The sequence below is a fragment of the Sphaerodactylus townsendi genome, linkage group LG02 (genome assembly GCF_021028975.2).
Source record: "Sphaerodactylus townsendi isolate TG3544 linkage group LG02, MPM_Stown_v2.3, whole genome shotgun sequence".
NCBI classification, from domain to species: domain Eukaryota; kingdom Metazoa; phylum Chordata; class Lepidosauria; order Squamata; family Sphaerodactylidae; genus Sphaerodactylus; species Sphaerodactylus townsendi.
In genome coordinates this window covers 56,383,401-56,399,100 of record NC_059426.1, presented here as the reverse complement: position 1 = coordinate 56,399,100, position 15,700 = coordinate 56,383,401, and the positions used below count along the sequence as shown (strand labels likewise).

General features: G+C 43.3%; 1 protein-coding gene across 3 annotated transcripts in view; it reads right to left on the bottom strand.

The window, feature by feature from the left end:
* HEG1 (heart development protein with EGF like domains 1) overlaps positions 1-15,700 on the bottom strand; it is a 64,620-nt gene that overhangs the window by 33,583 nt on the left and 15,337 nt on the right. For 2 of the 3 annotated variants that reach the window (XM_048484787.1, XM_048484789.1), the window contains exon 2: positions 775-1,125. In XM_048484787.1, the coding sequence (XP_048340744.1) occupies positions 775-1,125 (351 nt within the window). Of the gene's footprint in view, positions 1-774; positions 1,126-2,290; positions 2,386-15,700 lie in introns of those variants that run through there. The other variant, XM_048484788.1, reaches the window with a different exon arrangement.

Sequence of the window (15,700 nt, the reverse complement as noted above, 5' to 3'; positions counted from 1 at the left end):
GTCTCCAGTACTCTGCAGGAAGTGAGTGGGTACTGGAACCTGGCACTCAATGGGTACTGCAACCTGTCAAGGATGTCTGTGTTCATACTGACTTCAACTAGTCACTCTATAAATGTAGGCCTCACAGTGCTGCTGTAGCTCTGCTGCCACCTCCTGAAGCTCTCTGGTAATGGTCCTGTCTTCATTTCCCCCATGAACTGCCTTTTCCCCCCATCCCCCAGAGCAGCAGTGGCGTAGTGGTTAAGAGCAGGTGCACTCTAATCTGGAGAAACGAGGTTTGATTCCCCGCTCTGCCACTTGAACTGTGGAGGCTTATCTGGGGAATTCAGATTAGCCTGTGCACTCCAACACACGCCAGCTGGGTGACCTTGGGCTAGTCACAGTTCTTCTGAGCTCTCTCAGCCCGCCCTACCTCACAGGGTGTTTGTTGGGCGGGGGAGGGGAAGGAGATTGTCAGGCCCTTCAAGTCTCCTTACAGGAGAGAAAGGAGGGATATAAATCCAGCTCTTCTTCTTCTTTTTCATCAGTAGATGCTCCATCTACTGCAAGAGCTGCTGCTGAACTTGTTTTTATTTTCCTACTTGTTTTTATTTTCCAGTGTTTTCTAACATTGAATAATTATAAAAATGTAACATTCATCTTTGCAGCATACAGAAACTATGGCTCTGTGTCTCAACTACCTTCCTTATTCAGGAAGCTTAGCTATTTCAGGTATTTTGCAACTTTAGGTTATCCTTTTAGATACTGAAAGAATTCAGATATGGTGAAATTTACCTGAAAAATTATGCTCTGACAGTAAAGAAACTGGTGTGTGGGGTAAATGTGTCATCAAAGGCACTGTTTCAAGCTCTGCAATCTGCAGAGTATTTGATGGGGAATCAGCTTGTCTGGTCTGCATCACTGAAGAGGAGTCATGGCCTAAACCACCAGATTGTACAGTTTCAGGGTAAGACGGGGTCCAGCCTATGGCAGGTGTAGGCACAGTTGCACTGTCAGTAATCAGTCTCAACGTCCTTCCTTCAGTGTTGCCAAAGATACTGAAGGCATCTGCATTGTCTGTTGCAAAGCTGTAGGTCCCTGATTCAGTGTGTGAACTGTCGACTGCCCTTCGCCTGCTCATAATGCCTGAAAGGAAAGAGAAAAAAATAGAACATCAAAGCAGGAGAAAAAGTCAAGAGCTAACTGCAATTATTACTGAAAAAGTACAGAGCAATTGGTCAAAAGAGAGAAAATAACAAAAAGCCCCTCTCCAGAGAGTGGCACGGCCTTGCGCTAGCGTTTTTGCCCTCCGGATCCTGCCACCTTCAAGTTTGGATGGGGCTGATAGTGTGTTTGCATGTATGTTTCTGCCCGTCATCAAGTATACATATCAAAGCATATAAGTTTGGGAAAGTATGTAGGCCACGTGTGCTCGTGGAATGCGGAGGGAGCATCTCCAGCCCTCTTGCAGCTTCTAAGTGAACTTTTTCCTCATTTCTGCTGCAAAATGAAGTCGAGTAAAATTGCTGACAGATATTAAGTACTAAGATCGCATCTCACTGGTTTTATAAAAAAGCATGGTCACTATATCCTGTCCAAGGAAAAGATCTAAGTTCGATCAGTAGTTGTTAAGCAAAAGTGTGCGCCCACAGTATAAAATAATCCCAAACAACTATGAGCATTATAACACATTTTTAAGCACAGCGTTTGTCAAAACCGTTATTTCATGCACCAAGAGAAACTTTGAAGACCCAGCAACGAAAGCAGGCATTTGCAGGAGGAGAGGACAGTGGCTGCCATCTGCCTCTCCCCCCTCCTCCCCTCCCTTTCCCAGGCATGGAAGCCAACCAACCCAGATTTAAGGCAAGCAAACGCCTTCCGGTAGGTGGCTTCAATAATGTGGAGTTTGCACCCAGTGAGGGAGGCAGTCCGAACTTGCTTGCTGGGAAGTAAGAACTGTTGGGCTCTATAGGATTTGCTTCCCAGAAAGCTCACTTAGCACCCAACTTGGTGTTTTAAAAGTAACACTTGATTTGCTGGGTCTTACTGCTGAACAAATATGCATAAGCCTTGCAGCACCACACTTCTGTTTACTTGGAAGTAAGTTTCATTTATCTTAATTGTGCTTACTCCTGAGTAAGTATGCCTGAACATTAGTTACTGCCAAGGACTCTAAAACATGCCCATCTTTCCTGGATTCTCCACCCCGCTCTGCAAACGGATGATAGCTTCCCTTTCCCCCAGTTTCGTTACTGCAAATACAAACAGGAAAACAAGCCCAGTTTTACATGCATTTGCCAAAGTGGCTCACTTTTGTCAGTGTGAATCGACTTGAGGGGAAGAGGAAGGTGAAATCTTGTTCTCCTTTCCTCGGCCAACTGTTCAGACAGAGCCACTGATGTCAATTGAGCGCTGGGACTCGCTGCAATGTGAGGGGAAGGCATCCAGTGTCCGTGAATTTAAAACAATGTTTACAAGCCCTTCTCAAGTTGTTGCATGTGCCGTTGATCCCTTTTCAAGCCGTTTCGTGTGCACAAGGGCTGCCGAAGTTCTTCTAATCCAGGGGTTCAACTCAGCATGTCAGCAGGAAACCTACAGCAATTTCAAGGCACTTTAATGGACTCAGTGGCACCCCAGACTAGCTTTGCCAAGGTGGGGCGGTGTCACTAGAAACTGGGTAGGCACTAGGACCCTTGCAGAGCATTACTCTAAAAAGAAGGTCAAGAAAGAATTGGTGACGTATTGATTCATAGTTGTCCTTGGATCTTTATCATCCTTGGACCACGACCAAACAATGATTTTTTGCACCAGCTCACAAAACACCTCCCATCCCCAGCAAAACATACATGGCTCTCTCCCTACCAACTCTCTTTCCTAATTTTGTCCTCACACCAACCCAATGAAGTAGGTTGTTAGCCTGAGAAATAGCTGCAAGCCAGTGCAAGTGGGTATTAAGAATGTAAATCTCTCAAAAATCACCCTCAGCAAAACATTTACCAAACAAATGTTAGCATCATCTCTCACGAAACACTTCCACTGGAATCCACCCCCAATGGTGGATGGTGTTTAAACTAGGGAGCCCAGATTCTTCTTTTAAATCTACCTTGAAGGGAGAATCTGGTGTCCCCAGTTAAAACAACATTGAAATTGATGCTGTTTTGTGGTGGATTCTCCCCCACCCTAAACAGCATCACTTTCAATGTTTAAACTGGGGACCTCACATTCTCCCTTTAACAAAGAACAGGTGTGTTGCAATACAAATTCCACTTCCCATACAAAGCTATGATAATGCCAGCAATCAAAAATCAATTATACTATGCTGTGCCATTACTAACATAGTAAATGCTGTAAATCCAACATAGAAGTCCAAAGTAGTCCCCAAAATTCATAGTAATTTTGTCACAGAGTAACAGCAGACACTGCCTGGTTATCTGACATGAAATATTTTCTGAATGAAGACAGGTGCCACAGCTTCGCTCAAGTTTCATTAAAACTTGGTCACTACTCCTCTTCAATACTTCTGTTCTTAAATTATAGATCTAAATAGTTTCTTTATGCTTTTCTTATGTTAATTCTTTACAGCGATTCCAAACACTACTGCTTTGAAGGAAAAACTCTCTTAGGCAAAGTGGAAACTGATCTGTACTTCTAATCCCATGCTGGTCAATATAAACTCTCTCAAGTCATTTCAAAAGATGGACCCAAACCCATTTGCACAAACAAGCAAATTTCTGCTAAAATTGGCAAAATAATCTGAATGCATAAGATATCCTTTTGCATATCTGCTCTTTGGATGTGGGCACGTATCACCAAGGATCAAATGCACAAATGAAATATCAAACAATTTAGAAAATGCCTTATTATATTGTATGGAAACAAGCAATAAAGTGAGTCTTCAAGATGGTAAATACAGCACTGCACTTAGCTGTAACAATAGTTCATTAAGTAGGCTTCTGTACAGGTCCACATTTGGACTGTGCTTGTACAGGACTGCGACGGAGGAATTACCAGTTACTTATCTTACCAGTCACAGCAGATGCTGTGTTTGAAAGCTGCTCCGTATTGGGGCTGCTCTCTTATTGTTGAGCCAGGGATGGCTCCTGGCATCCCCTGTTGTTAACTCCAAAGGTTAGTGCATTGTCTGCACGTGTGCAGGAAACACTGTTTTATTTTGGGAAAATTAATCCCCCAATGAATCTTTTTTAAGATAAAAGATTTTTCTGCAAACCTGGGGGTTAGTTTGAGGTTACAGTTAGTGTGGCCTCAGTCTGCAGATTTAGATACATGCAGATGGGGGATCTGTGAGATTTATAGTATATCCCTGCTAAGTTTTCAAATAAGCAGAGGAAACTTAAGGGGACTGACACCCACACAATGTAACCAGAAAGCTTCGCTAAGATTCACATCAGAAACATTCAGTTGCAGCGTGGCCTAAGGTAAGGGCAGGGAGTAACTGACTCTTGAATAACTCATCTGCCTGAAATCTGGATTCTTACTCTTGTATTCCATCCACCAAGAAGTTCAGAACAAAATCATGTTACACATATGTACATAATATCTTTATCCTGATAATCACTTTGTTATGAATGTTAGGCAAAGAAACAGTGAATAGACCAAGGTTATTTATAGTACAGTTATGCAGAGTCATTCTAGTTAAGGCTCACTGAAATCAATGGGCTTAGATGGCATAGCATTACACTGCCAACAGGCAGGGCTTATGCAAATTTTCTGTATGGCCCACTGACAATCAGGGGTCTGACCTCTCCAGTTGTCCCTCAGACCTGACAAAAAAGCACTGAAAACATTAATACCACTCCCCACAGGGCTGCCCTCCCATCTGGGACTCCCTGGCCATCCCACTGCACAGGGGTGAAAAATGGATGTCTATGGCCCCCTGTAGAGAAGACACTTTCACAGTAAGTCCAAAGTGTCGTTCTCTGTCCAGGGAGTTGGCTTCTTCAACCCAGCCTGCTGCTGGTCCTCAGCCAGGCAGGTGGCCTCCATGCTCTTGTACGCAGCCACAGTTGCTCCCTCCACCTCTGGAAGGGTTGCTTTGGTCCTTTAAGAAACTCTCTGTGAGGTTTTTTTTAAAGCTAAGCCCATGAAAACTCCTGTCTGTCCCAGCAGGAGTACCAGACTTGAGAGATCAGACCCTCAATCATCTGTGGGCCCCGCAGAAAATTTGCATAAATCCTGCCTGCTTGATTGAGGTGTTACCTAAACCTGGATGATGCAGCTCTCCTGGCAGAGAATAAATGTTATCCCCTTAGGATGCCTCCTAAGTAAAGGAGCAGGACACTCTTAAGATTCAGCTGATACTTCTTTCTGTTTCTGGACACTAAACCACACAGAATAAAAAGCATGCTTAACTCAGACAGAAAAAAAATCTCATGGGAAAAGAAACAAGCTGTAAATTTAATGCTTTCAATCTGGAAAATCCACAGTAACTTTTAGCACTCGAGTCACAATTACAAGGGAAAATGTAAATTCCCTCATTTCTGACGCTATCCAGGAAAGCCTTAGAAGCAAGTGTTAAAGCTGAAAAGAAAAACAAAGAACAGAGTTGACCTCTTCAGCCACACACTTCAGCCATCTCCTTTATCAGCTACCAGGAACGCTGCTCTGGGCTGTGTTTTTCAAACTGCGGCTGCGGATGTAATGATTATGGGTGGAGGCTGTTTTGGAGCCAAGCAAGTTTGTATGAACAAAAGCTTTGGTCCTAAATCTGTACTGCTCAGGGTTCTCTGGGATTTTCAGTTTCCTTCCTTGTTCTTTTCCTGAAAGGAGTAGCACTGAGAAAAGTCTCAGTACAGGAACCAGTTGGTAAGCATGTAGATGTTCAGTTAGTAAGCATGTACATAACACACGCACACCCCAAAAAAGGCGCTGTTATACATTTGATCAACAAGGGAGATGATCTCTTACACAAGTAACCGTTTTACTTAAGGGGCAACCGATGTATCCAACCATTGAAAACTGCAATGAAAACAGACTTGGAAGACCATGTTACAAAGTGTCATCATTTATATCTCAGCTGCACACATGTGGTGGGAGTCATATCTGGCACACTGGTAGCCATGAAGCATTTATTCTGTAGAACTTATAGATTTAGATGTATTAACTATAAAAAATACGCAACCAAACCCACTTAGGAAAGCTGCTATGTAAATATCTTGGGAGCTCATTCATACTACCAGTGGCTGTGAAACACTCACAAAACTGAAGGAAATCTAGAAGCACACTGTGTGGAAGCAAGGAAAAAACATGCTTCACATGAGCACCCAATCCAGGCTAAAATAGTGAAGTAGAAATAAAAAATAAATTGTTGGAGACAAAACTATTGGAGAAATGAAAGATCCATCCATTCTTATTTCTAATCAGTTTATATTAGATACAAGAAACCCCCACATTTTGTAAAAGCTAAAAATCTTCTAGCCTTTTACCAACATAAGGACTCCCATGGGATTTTTGGGACACATTCTAAAATTGTTGATACTTTTTTTTGCTGATGGACATTTTTCTTTCTTCTAAAGAAAATTTGGCAATGATTAAGACATGCAAGGTATGAATTACATAACCATTATTCTTGTGTATGGTGAATGCCAATGCATGTTCATGTGCAGAAGCCTTTCTTTCTATTAAGCCTCCTTATGATCCTCTGTCATCTCCAGCACAAAAGTTGTCAACTATCTTACTGATGTCATTCAATGTTAGGACTGTCAGGTGGCAACCTGGAAATTCTGCCTGTTCAGATGCAGTCGGTGAAATATCAGGGCTTCCCAGACCATTGCTTCAACAATCCCACCCTCCTTCCTAGTTCCTATGCCTGTGGTGGCAAACCTATGGCACGGGTGCCAGAGGTGGCACTCAGAGCCTTCTCTGTGGGCACGCGTGCAGAGTTCGTCGTGTGATAATAGTGTAATTATTTCAGGGAGATTATTAGCATTAAGCCTAAGACCTAGTTTTGGGGGAGCAGTGTAGGTAGCCCTGTTAAGCGCTGTTAAACCCTAATGATTTTCATGGGAAGAACGGAAGTGTGATCCTTTACCTGGGAGTAAGCTCGGTTGCTGGCAATGGGGTTTGCTTCTGAGTAAACCCTCCTAGGGTCGTGATTCACCCGTTTGAAGCATTACACGGTTGCTTCAAAGCAAAGCCACCAACTACCACCAAGCTTACTCTTGAGTGACATGCGCCTTGGAGCCAACCATTTTTTCTATACTAAAACCTCAGTATTCAGGTTAAATTGCCATGTTGGCACTTTGCGATAAATAAGTGGGTTTTGGGTTGCAGTTTGGGCACTCGGTCTCGAAAAGGTTCACCATCACTGTCCTATGCCAAGCAAAACTCTGCATTAATAAGAGATGGGAGAAAAGGATGGTTGGAGGGATCACTGGATGAATTGGGCAAGAGAAACTGAAACTATACACTTTCTCATTGTCTTCTAAGTATCATCTTACAATATGATTTAAGAGCTATCACTATTACCAAATCCAGAACAATTCCTTACATGTTTATTCAGCTCTCCATTTTGGGGCCATCAATTCATGATTGAGCAATTTTCTACCATCTGTCTTTGTTTTTTCATCCAGTCCACATTAACAAATTGGCATTTTAAAACATTTCACCCAACTTTATCAACACAACCCAAGTGAGCAACAGTTCACTGTTAACAACAGAACCCAAGTGAGCAAATGTTTAAAACAATAGACACCCAACACCCTACCCCTGTTGTGAGGTTCCCTGTGAACCCTCTGTTCTTGAGCCAAGGGATGCCTCGGGCCCAGAAAGCAATCAAGGACTATTATAGGGGTGGATGAGTGGAAGTAGCTTTTGTGAGAGAGACCTATTTTATCACCATTTCAATTCTTACTCAGATCTGATGGCAGCGTAGCTGGAGTCTGTCAGACGGCCCGGAAAGGAAGTTGACTGGCAAGACTCCATCGGCGCAGAGTTGATAGGTCACTGGAACAATAAAAAGGCAAGAAAGAAACATCCTGGCTGCAAAAAGAGCCAGCCGAGAGTGTAAAGGGGCAGGTGGTAGGGGAGACGCAATAAAACTGCTGCTGCTCCACAGGAATGGAGAGAACAGGCTGAAAGGAATGAAACACAATTTCAGGCCTGAGTGGTCACCGCACAGCTTGGCAGTGATTCCGCAGGGCCACTTTATACCACATCAGATTTGAACAATTGCAAGGAAATACACACTGACTACTATGTCCTTTGCCTTTACAATAAACCTTTACAAACCCAATAAAGAGCAGCAGTAACGTAGGAGGTTAAGAGCTCGTGTATCTAATCTGGAGGAACCGGGTTTGATTCCCAGCTCTGTTGCCTGAGCTGTGGAGGCTTATCTGGGGAAATCAGATTAGCCTGTACACTCCCACATACGCCAGCTGGGTGACCTTGGGATAGTCACAGCTTCTCGGAGCTCTCTCAGCCCCACCTAGCTCACAGGGTGTTTGTTGTGAGGGGGGAAGGGCAAGGAGATTGTAAGCCCCTTTGAGTCTCCTGCAGGAGAGAAAGGGGGGATATAAATCCAAACTCTTCTTCTTTGGATGGGCAGCAATGGAAACCAGGTTGCTTTCAGTATAGGAAGATCTCATTATACCCTGAATGCTAAACATGTCATGATAAACTATAGTTCAGACACTCTGCTAGACAGTAATCAGGAAACATCCTCATTCTTAGATTATCTATGATCCACAGGAAAGCTACAGTTAAACAGGAACAGAACAGAGCACTAACACAGAGCAAATTCTTGAGCGGTAAAAGGGTCAGCCAAGCCATATGCCAAGATGCAGGCATTTTGGAGTGCAAATTTGTAATCATGATAGCCTTGCAATTTTGAATATGATTGTCGAATTATAATATAGGCTGCTTTCCCCTCACAGAAAGCAGAAGCCCCTGGATAAAAAGAGAATGTCCATGCAACATCAGTCATTCTGAGCACAACTCAAAATACTTGTTTTTATCTAGTTCCTTGGGGGCAGGCTATCCCAAGTCCACTTGACCAGCAGTTCCTGCAGGCATCTGATGGCCCTGGTGGGCATGCTAGGGCTCATCAGCCACCTGGGTTAACCTTTGGGTCATACAGGTTTGACCCGTCTGGTTATACTGGTTTGACCCTTCCACTTCCACCCTGCCTTTCAGCTCACTGGTTGGGCAGAGGGCACAGGAACACAGGACAGGAGAAGTTGTTATGCTGCATGGGCGAGAGGGGGGCTGGCCAGCCCAGTCCTCAGGCAAGTGGATCAAAGATGTTGGAAGGGGACGCCCACCCTCTATGGAAGTGCGAACTCATGGGTAGGGTCATTAGTGACTGCAAGGTTTGTGCCACTTGTGGGGAGGCAGTTAAAGAGGAGACAAACTAGCTCATGACATGGCAGACCTTCTCTTCTAAGCTACAAGGAGGAAGGCCAAGGAGACAAGAAGGAACAGGGTGTATGCTGAAACCACCACTTCCACCTCAATGGCCAGGGGAAGCCAGAGGAACAAGAAATACTTGAGAATAGGGGGCACTGCTGGATGATTGAGGTTGAATGCTTTACAGAGACTGCCTAACATACAGCTTACTGTCCTGGCATTATAATTTCAGCCAAAGATTCTAACTGAATTCAGCCCAGATGAATTGTTATCTGGGGTTCAAATGTCTATCCTCAACTTTACCCAACTAACAGGCACTACTTCTTTTGTTCCAGACAGCTGCTCAAGCATTCGGTGTTTGTATGCAAGGAGCAGTTGCTCCACATTAGCAAACTTTTCACAGATGTGGAAAGCTAAAGACCAAAAAAGGGTAGATCCAAGCTCCACCTCTGCACACAAAGATCAGCACTGACTGTAACTGCACCCAGATAACCTGACTACATAGGCAGATCGGCAATACTGTGATATATGCATGCATTTGCATCCAGATGCAGACAGTCTAACTTGTCCCTCTTTGTGCTGGATGGAGTGCAGGCGTGCTTTCCCAGTTACATTTGTTCACCACCTACAGTCTCTCTTTGAATGCTGCCCATCTCACACAACATCTTGTTAATACATATTATTTCTGGTTTGGGGCCAGTGTGTGTATACAATCATATTACAAAGAATAGATCACTTATATGTTATTTAGCAGAGCATCTGGCATTTTCACTTTTTCATTTAATTTTTTTGTAAAGCGATGACTAGTTATTCACATAAACAACTTATGTAGTTCTTTGTTAAGACCAAGCAGAATACGACTTTGATGCTTCAAATCAATTTCTCACCGCTGGAAAAAGGGGGGGGGGAGGCAGTGTACACTTTCCTTATTATCACTGATCATATTTTAAAGGAGCAAAATAATCTCTTGTCCCAATCTCCCCTGAAGAGACAGGCTCTTGCTCCTGAAATTACCTCCAAAAGGGACAAATAGTTTCAGTCCTGCCTAATGTCTCATTAAAGATCCCTCTTCCCTAGCTAGGAAAAGTAAGGAAGATGTTTTCTCATGTCATGCTGCTGAGCTCTGGAGCTGGAGAAAGAACTTCCGTTTGCTCCGAAGCCCAGGACAGGAGAAATGTTTCCCTTCTTCCATTCAGGGCCAGAGTTATTTCACATTGTGCTGCAGAGATCTGGAGCCATCAGAATTGGCTATGCTTGCTCCAAAGCCCAGCATGATATGACAGACCCTTATTCCTCTTCTCCAAGATCCCTGGCATGTGCAAATGACTTATTTGGAAGGAAAAGATCGGTGGCAACTAAAAATTATGGTTTGGTTACAGGTTACTGCTTAGTAATTCAACCCAAAGTTTCTGGAATCCTGTTCTACCTTGCACTATCTCTGTATCAAGCTACAAAAGCAGAATGTCACTACAGCAGTTATTGGGAAACTGTTTCTGTTGCTTCAGGGAAATATTATGGACACCCACATACAGACATTCGAATCGAATACCTTTCATGGCATATAAATAATTCAACATCAATATCAACATCAACACCACAAGGTAACCACATACAGACATGATATCTCTATGTTGCCCTCTATCTCCCCTTTGAGTCTCCTCACAGGAGAGAAGAGGGGTATAAATCTCAACTCTTCTTCTTTTTCATTGTATTGTTGGAGCCTGGCCTTACAGAAGTCAGTGGCAGGCTCCTGCTGACTGCAGAAAATCTGCCATTTCTTCAGGAATGTTGACAGCAGAGCCAAGAAGATCCTAATCATACACTTTTAGCCCTAATAATAGCCCCTTAATATGCACTTGAATTGATCATTGTAAAACCACAGACTAGAGGACAATCAGCAAGACCTTGCTCCTTACAATCCTCCTGTGATCCCATCTGTTTTTAATGCTCCACCACTGTTCGTAATATGGAGCCAAGGAACGAAGCACAGTAGGCGACTGGTCAAATGAGCTGTTGTATTTTGTGGCTACAGCAGGTGAGCAATACTTCCAGGTGGGCAATACTTCAGCCACCCACCACCAGGGGAGACCTGCAGAACATTGGAATCCTGCGTGGGTTGTGATCCAATAACTCTAGTTCCTGACATCAGTTTCAAAAGCAATAAGCAAGCCCAGTGCTAAGTTATACAAGCTTAGTTGGAATTTTATGTTCTGAGAAATTTGAAGGGGGTACAGGCAGCCAAGTCACAAATACCTGAAAAATATCTGTCCCCACAACTCTCTTGGGGATTTCATGGGCTGGGTCTTCATTTGTTTTTAAGAGACCAAAAAGCCACAAGAAATTTGCACACACTTTAGGAACATTACATAGAATCATAACAAAATTCAATTTTGCTGACAGATTAATAACGTTGCTGTTAATTCTCTATACTGGCTGGTAGTTTTTGTTTCAAGTAGAAAGGTAAAATGTAAATATTTCAGATCATCATTGTGATTGGCAATATCACCTCTGGAAAATATCTGAAGGTGCCCTAATCCAATAAACCATGAAAGAAGAATGGCTAGGATACTGTTAATACACTGCAAGCAAGGACAGTCAAGATTCACAGAGAAAGGAAATCCTATCTGTTTCCCACAGCTCCCCTCATAAATTTCTTCCTCCTTTTCCCATCCTATTGCTGCTTTTCACTTTCTTTTCCTGTCCCTTTTCAATTCTTTTTTTCACACTTGCTGCGTTTTGCTCCATGGCCCCCTTCACTACTTTTTGCTCTCCACTACTTTTCTTCCCCTTGCCTCTTTTTATTCCTTCTTCTCCCTCTTCATCACTTTTTACTCCACTTCCCCTCTTCTTTGTGGTCCCTTTTCCTGCCTTACCTCCCCTTTTTTCTTTCCTTCACACCTTCCATTCAATGCTTTTGGTGCCTTTCCAGGCCAAAAGTATTCACTGTGGTAGGGCAACACAAGTCAACCGATCTTGTGAGATTTCGTAAGTCCCTGGTCAGCACTCTCTGATTTGGGAGGCTTTTGATTCCCCCTCAACTTTTTTTCTTAAAATCCACCTTCTCTGTAAATGGTACCATTGTGCAGATTTATTGATCCACATTCAGAAGGCATGTTCAGAATTATACATATTGGTTTAAAGTGTCAACAACAATGGTTTATTGATACAGTCATAGACTAGCACAGGGGTAGGGAACCTTTAACACTCAAAGAGCCATTTGGACCCGTTTTCCACAAGAAAAGAAAACACTTGGAGCCGCAAATAATTTTTGACATTTAAAATAAAGATAACACTATATATATAGGGGTTTTTTTAACCTTTTACTCCACTCATTCTGAGAAGCACAAGGATGAAGCCGGCAGCTCAGCCTCGCCAGCCGCCGGGAAAGCACCCGCCCCGCTCCAATGGGGCGGGCGAGAGGGGAAGCCCACGGTGCGGCCCAGCCGACCATGGGCAGTTGGTGCGCTGGCCCTGCTGCCTTCAGGGCGGGCAAGGATGGGGCCGGCGGCTCGGCTCATGGAGCCACAGTGCAAGGGCAGAAGAGCCGCATGCGGCTCTCGAGCCACAGGTTCCCTACCCCTGGACTAGCATAAACAAGATTTAAAGTGTCATGACTACAGCAATCCTTTCCTTTCTTTTTATCCCAAACAGAAAGAATTTTTAAAAATAACAAAAATAAAAATATAACAAAATATAGCACCAATGGTGGCAAGTCTTAAACATCTTAAACATCTCTATATATATCCGAGTATCTAAAATATGTCCATGGACAATTGACATCTATATGCAATGCATTCAAATGTTGGTAATGTTGTATGGTCTTCAATCCATTGATTAAGGAATGTTTGCATTGTAATATAAGTCTTTCAGCAACAGTAAAGACACAGATTTGACAGCACACGCACGCACGCAGGGTCCATTTTCATTTACCATTAGTTAGTCTCTAGAAGACAGGCGAATAGGTTAAAAGCATCCTCAAAGATCAGATAATATTCTAATAAAATTGACATGAGTAATTACTTCCTCCCCAAAAAAACTGAATAACAGGACAAGCCCAGAGCATATGTTTCAGAGATGCATACTGCAATTGCTCTCATGTAATTTCTGGTAGGGCCGGCAACTTCTCACTGCATTGGTACAGCAGACTATTGTGTCCACATACCACAACAGGGAGTGCAAATTTCTGGTAGACTTTTAAGACCTAGCATATCTCATTTGAGAAATTAAGCATGCAGTTGGAAGCATACTCTATGATCCTTGTGTTCGAACCAAACTAAATATTGCGCCCCAGCTGCATTTACTGTGAGCCCAAAAACAGCTGGGGAGAGGAAAGGAACCTTATTTATTTAGTACATTTTTATCTTGCCCTTTTTCCCAGAAGCACAGGATAGTACAAATCAATCTCTACTCCTCCATTTTACTCTCTGGTAGGTAGTCTAGGCTGTGTGTGTATGTGTGTGTGGGTGGGTGGGTGGGTGAGGGTGGGGGTGAGGGTGTGTGTGTGTGTGTGTGAGAGAGAGAGAGAGAGAGAGAGAGAGAGAGAGAGGGAGAGAGAGACAGAGACAGAGAGAGACAGAGACTGGCTCAAGGTTTCTCAACAAGCTTCATGTTATAGTGTGAATTTGAACCTCAGTCTCCCAAACCTTAGAGCAGTGATAGCGAACATTTTTGAGACTGAGTGCCCAAATTGCGACCCAAAACCCACTTATTTGTCGCAATGTGCCAACACAGCAATTTAACCTGAATACTGAGGTTTTAGTTTAGAAAAAATGGTTGGCTCCAAGGCGTGTGTTACTTAGGAGTAAGCTTGGTGGTAGTCGGTGGCTTTGCTTTGAAGCAACCATGCAACTCTTCCAACGGGTGAATCATGACCCTAGGAGGGTTTACTCAGAACAAGCCCCATTGCCAGCAACCAAGCTTACTCTCAGGTAAAGGATCATGCTTTAGTTCTTCTCATGAAAATCACTGAGGTTTAACAGCACTTAACACGGTTACCTACACTGCTTCCCCAAAACTAGGTCTTAGGTTTAATGCTAATAATCGAGCCCAGCGGCCCAGGCCAGCCTAGATGGGGGGGGCACTCTGTTTGCGCGTGCCCACAGAGAGGGCTCTGAGTGACACCTCTGGCACCCGTGCCATAGGTTCGCCACCACTGCCTTAGGGTTTTTCCACATAAGTGTTAATTGGGGGGGGGGGGATCCTAGTCCCAAACTTTGCATCACTTTGGTTTATACCCTGATTAATGCATTTTGTGCCTTTAGTTTTTGCTTCATTTTGGTTTCAAACCACTCTCTTCCCACCTCTCATCTTGAAGACAAATGGCTTCATTTTCTTTTCTTTTTTAAGGACTGCACTAAAATATCAATGTATTGTTAGAGCATTGTGACAATAGGCTTAGCAGGTTCTTTTTTTTTAAGTAAGTCTCTAGCCCATTTCTTATGCTTTTTTCCTTGTATCTGCACATCTTCCTGAAGCAAGGCACTAGAGTCTAACTTTTTTAAAAAAGTTAACTGGGAATTCAGAGAACCTGCTAAACCTATTGCTACAACGCTTTAAGTTATAGATCAACATTTTAATGGCTTTTAAAAGGGGCCAACTATGATGCATCAATGACAATAGCACCCTCCTTTAGAAATCCTTGTTATTAAAGCCACATGCGGAAGAAAATAAACTAGAAAATAAACTACTGGAAGAATGCAGAGGGATGGTAGACATACAGAAGAATTGTGCCCTAACCAATAATATTTTGGGGCTGGAATTCACAAGCCAATGAAGACAACATCACACTCGTTTTTCTAACCCTGTCTCATTTAATTCAATAGGTCTCAGTTGGTTTGTCAGTAGGGTTGACAGTTTCCACGTGGTGGCAGGAGATCTCCTGGAATTACAAGTAGACTCTGGGTTATAGAGATCAGTTCCCCAGGAGAAAATAGCTGCTTCAGAATGTGGGGACTATGGCAGAACACCCCACTGAAGCCCCCCCCCCCCCCGTCCCAAACCCTGTTCTCTCCAGGCCCCACCCCCAAAATCTCCAGGAATTTCCCAATCCAGACCTAGCAACCCTATTCGTAGTCAGTCATAAATAAAAAAACTATGTCCAGGCTACATATAATACAATAGCCTGAGTATAGTTTTTATTTATGCGTGATTGTCTATACACTATACTTGTGTTCATTACATGTATAAACTTTATTCGAAGGCCAATCCGTTGATTTAACTGGAATGGGAAATGTGCCACCTTGAACCCAGTCAAGTCTATGCAGTGTTTCTAACTTTCACATATTGCAGTGGTGTGAGATATTCTCTTTCACTCAAGCTACAATCTGCTTATTTTCACTGTCTCCCTCCAGACGGTGGC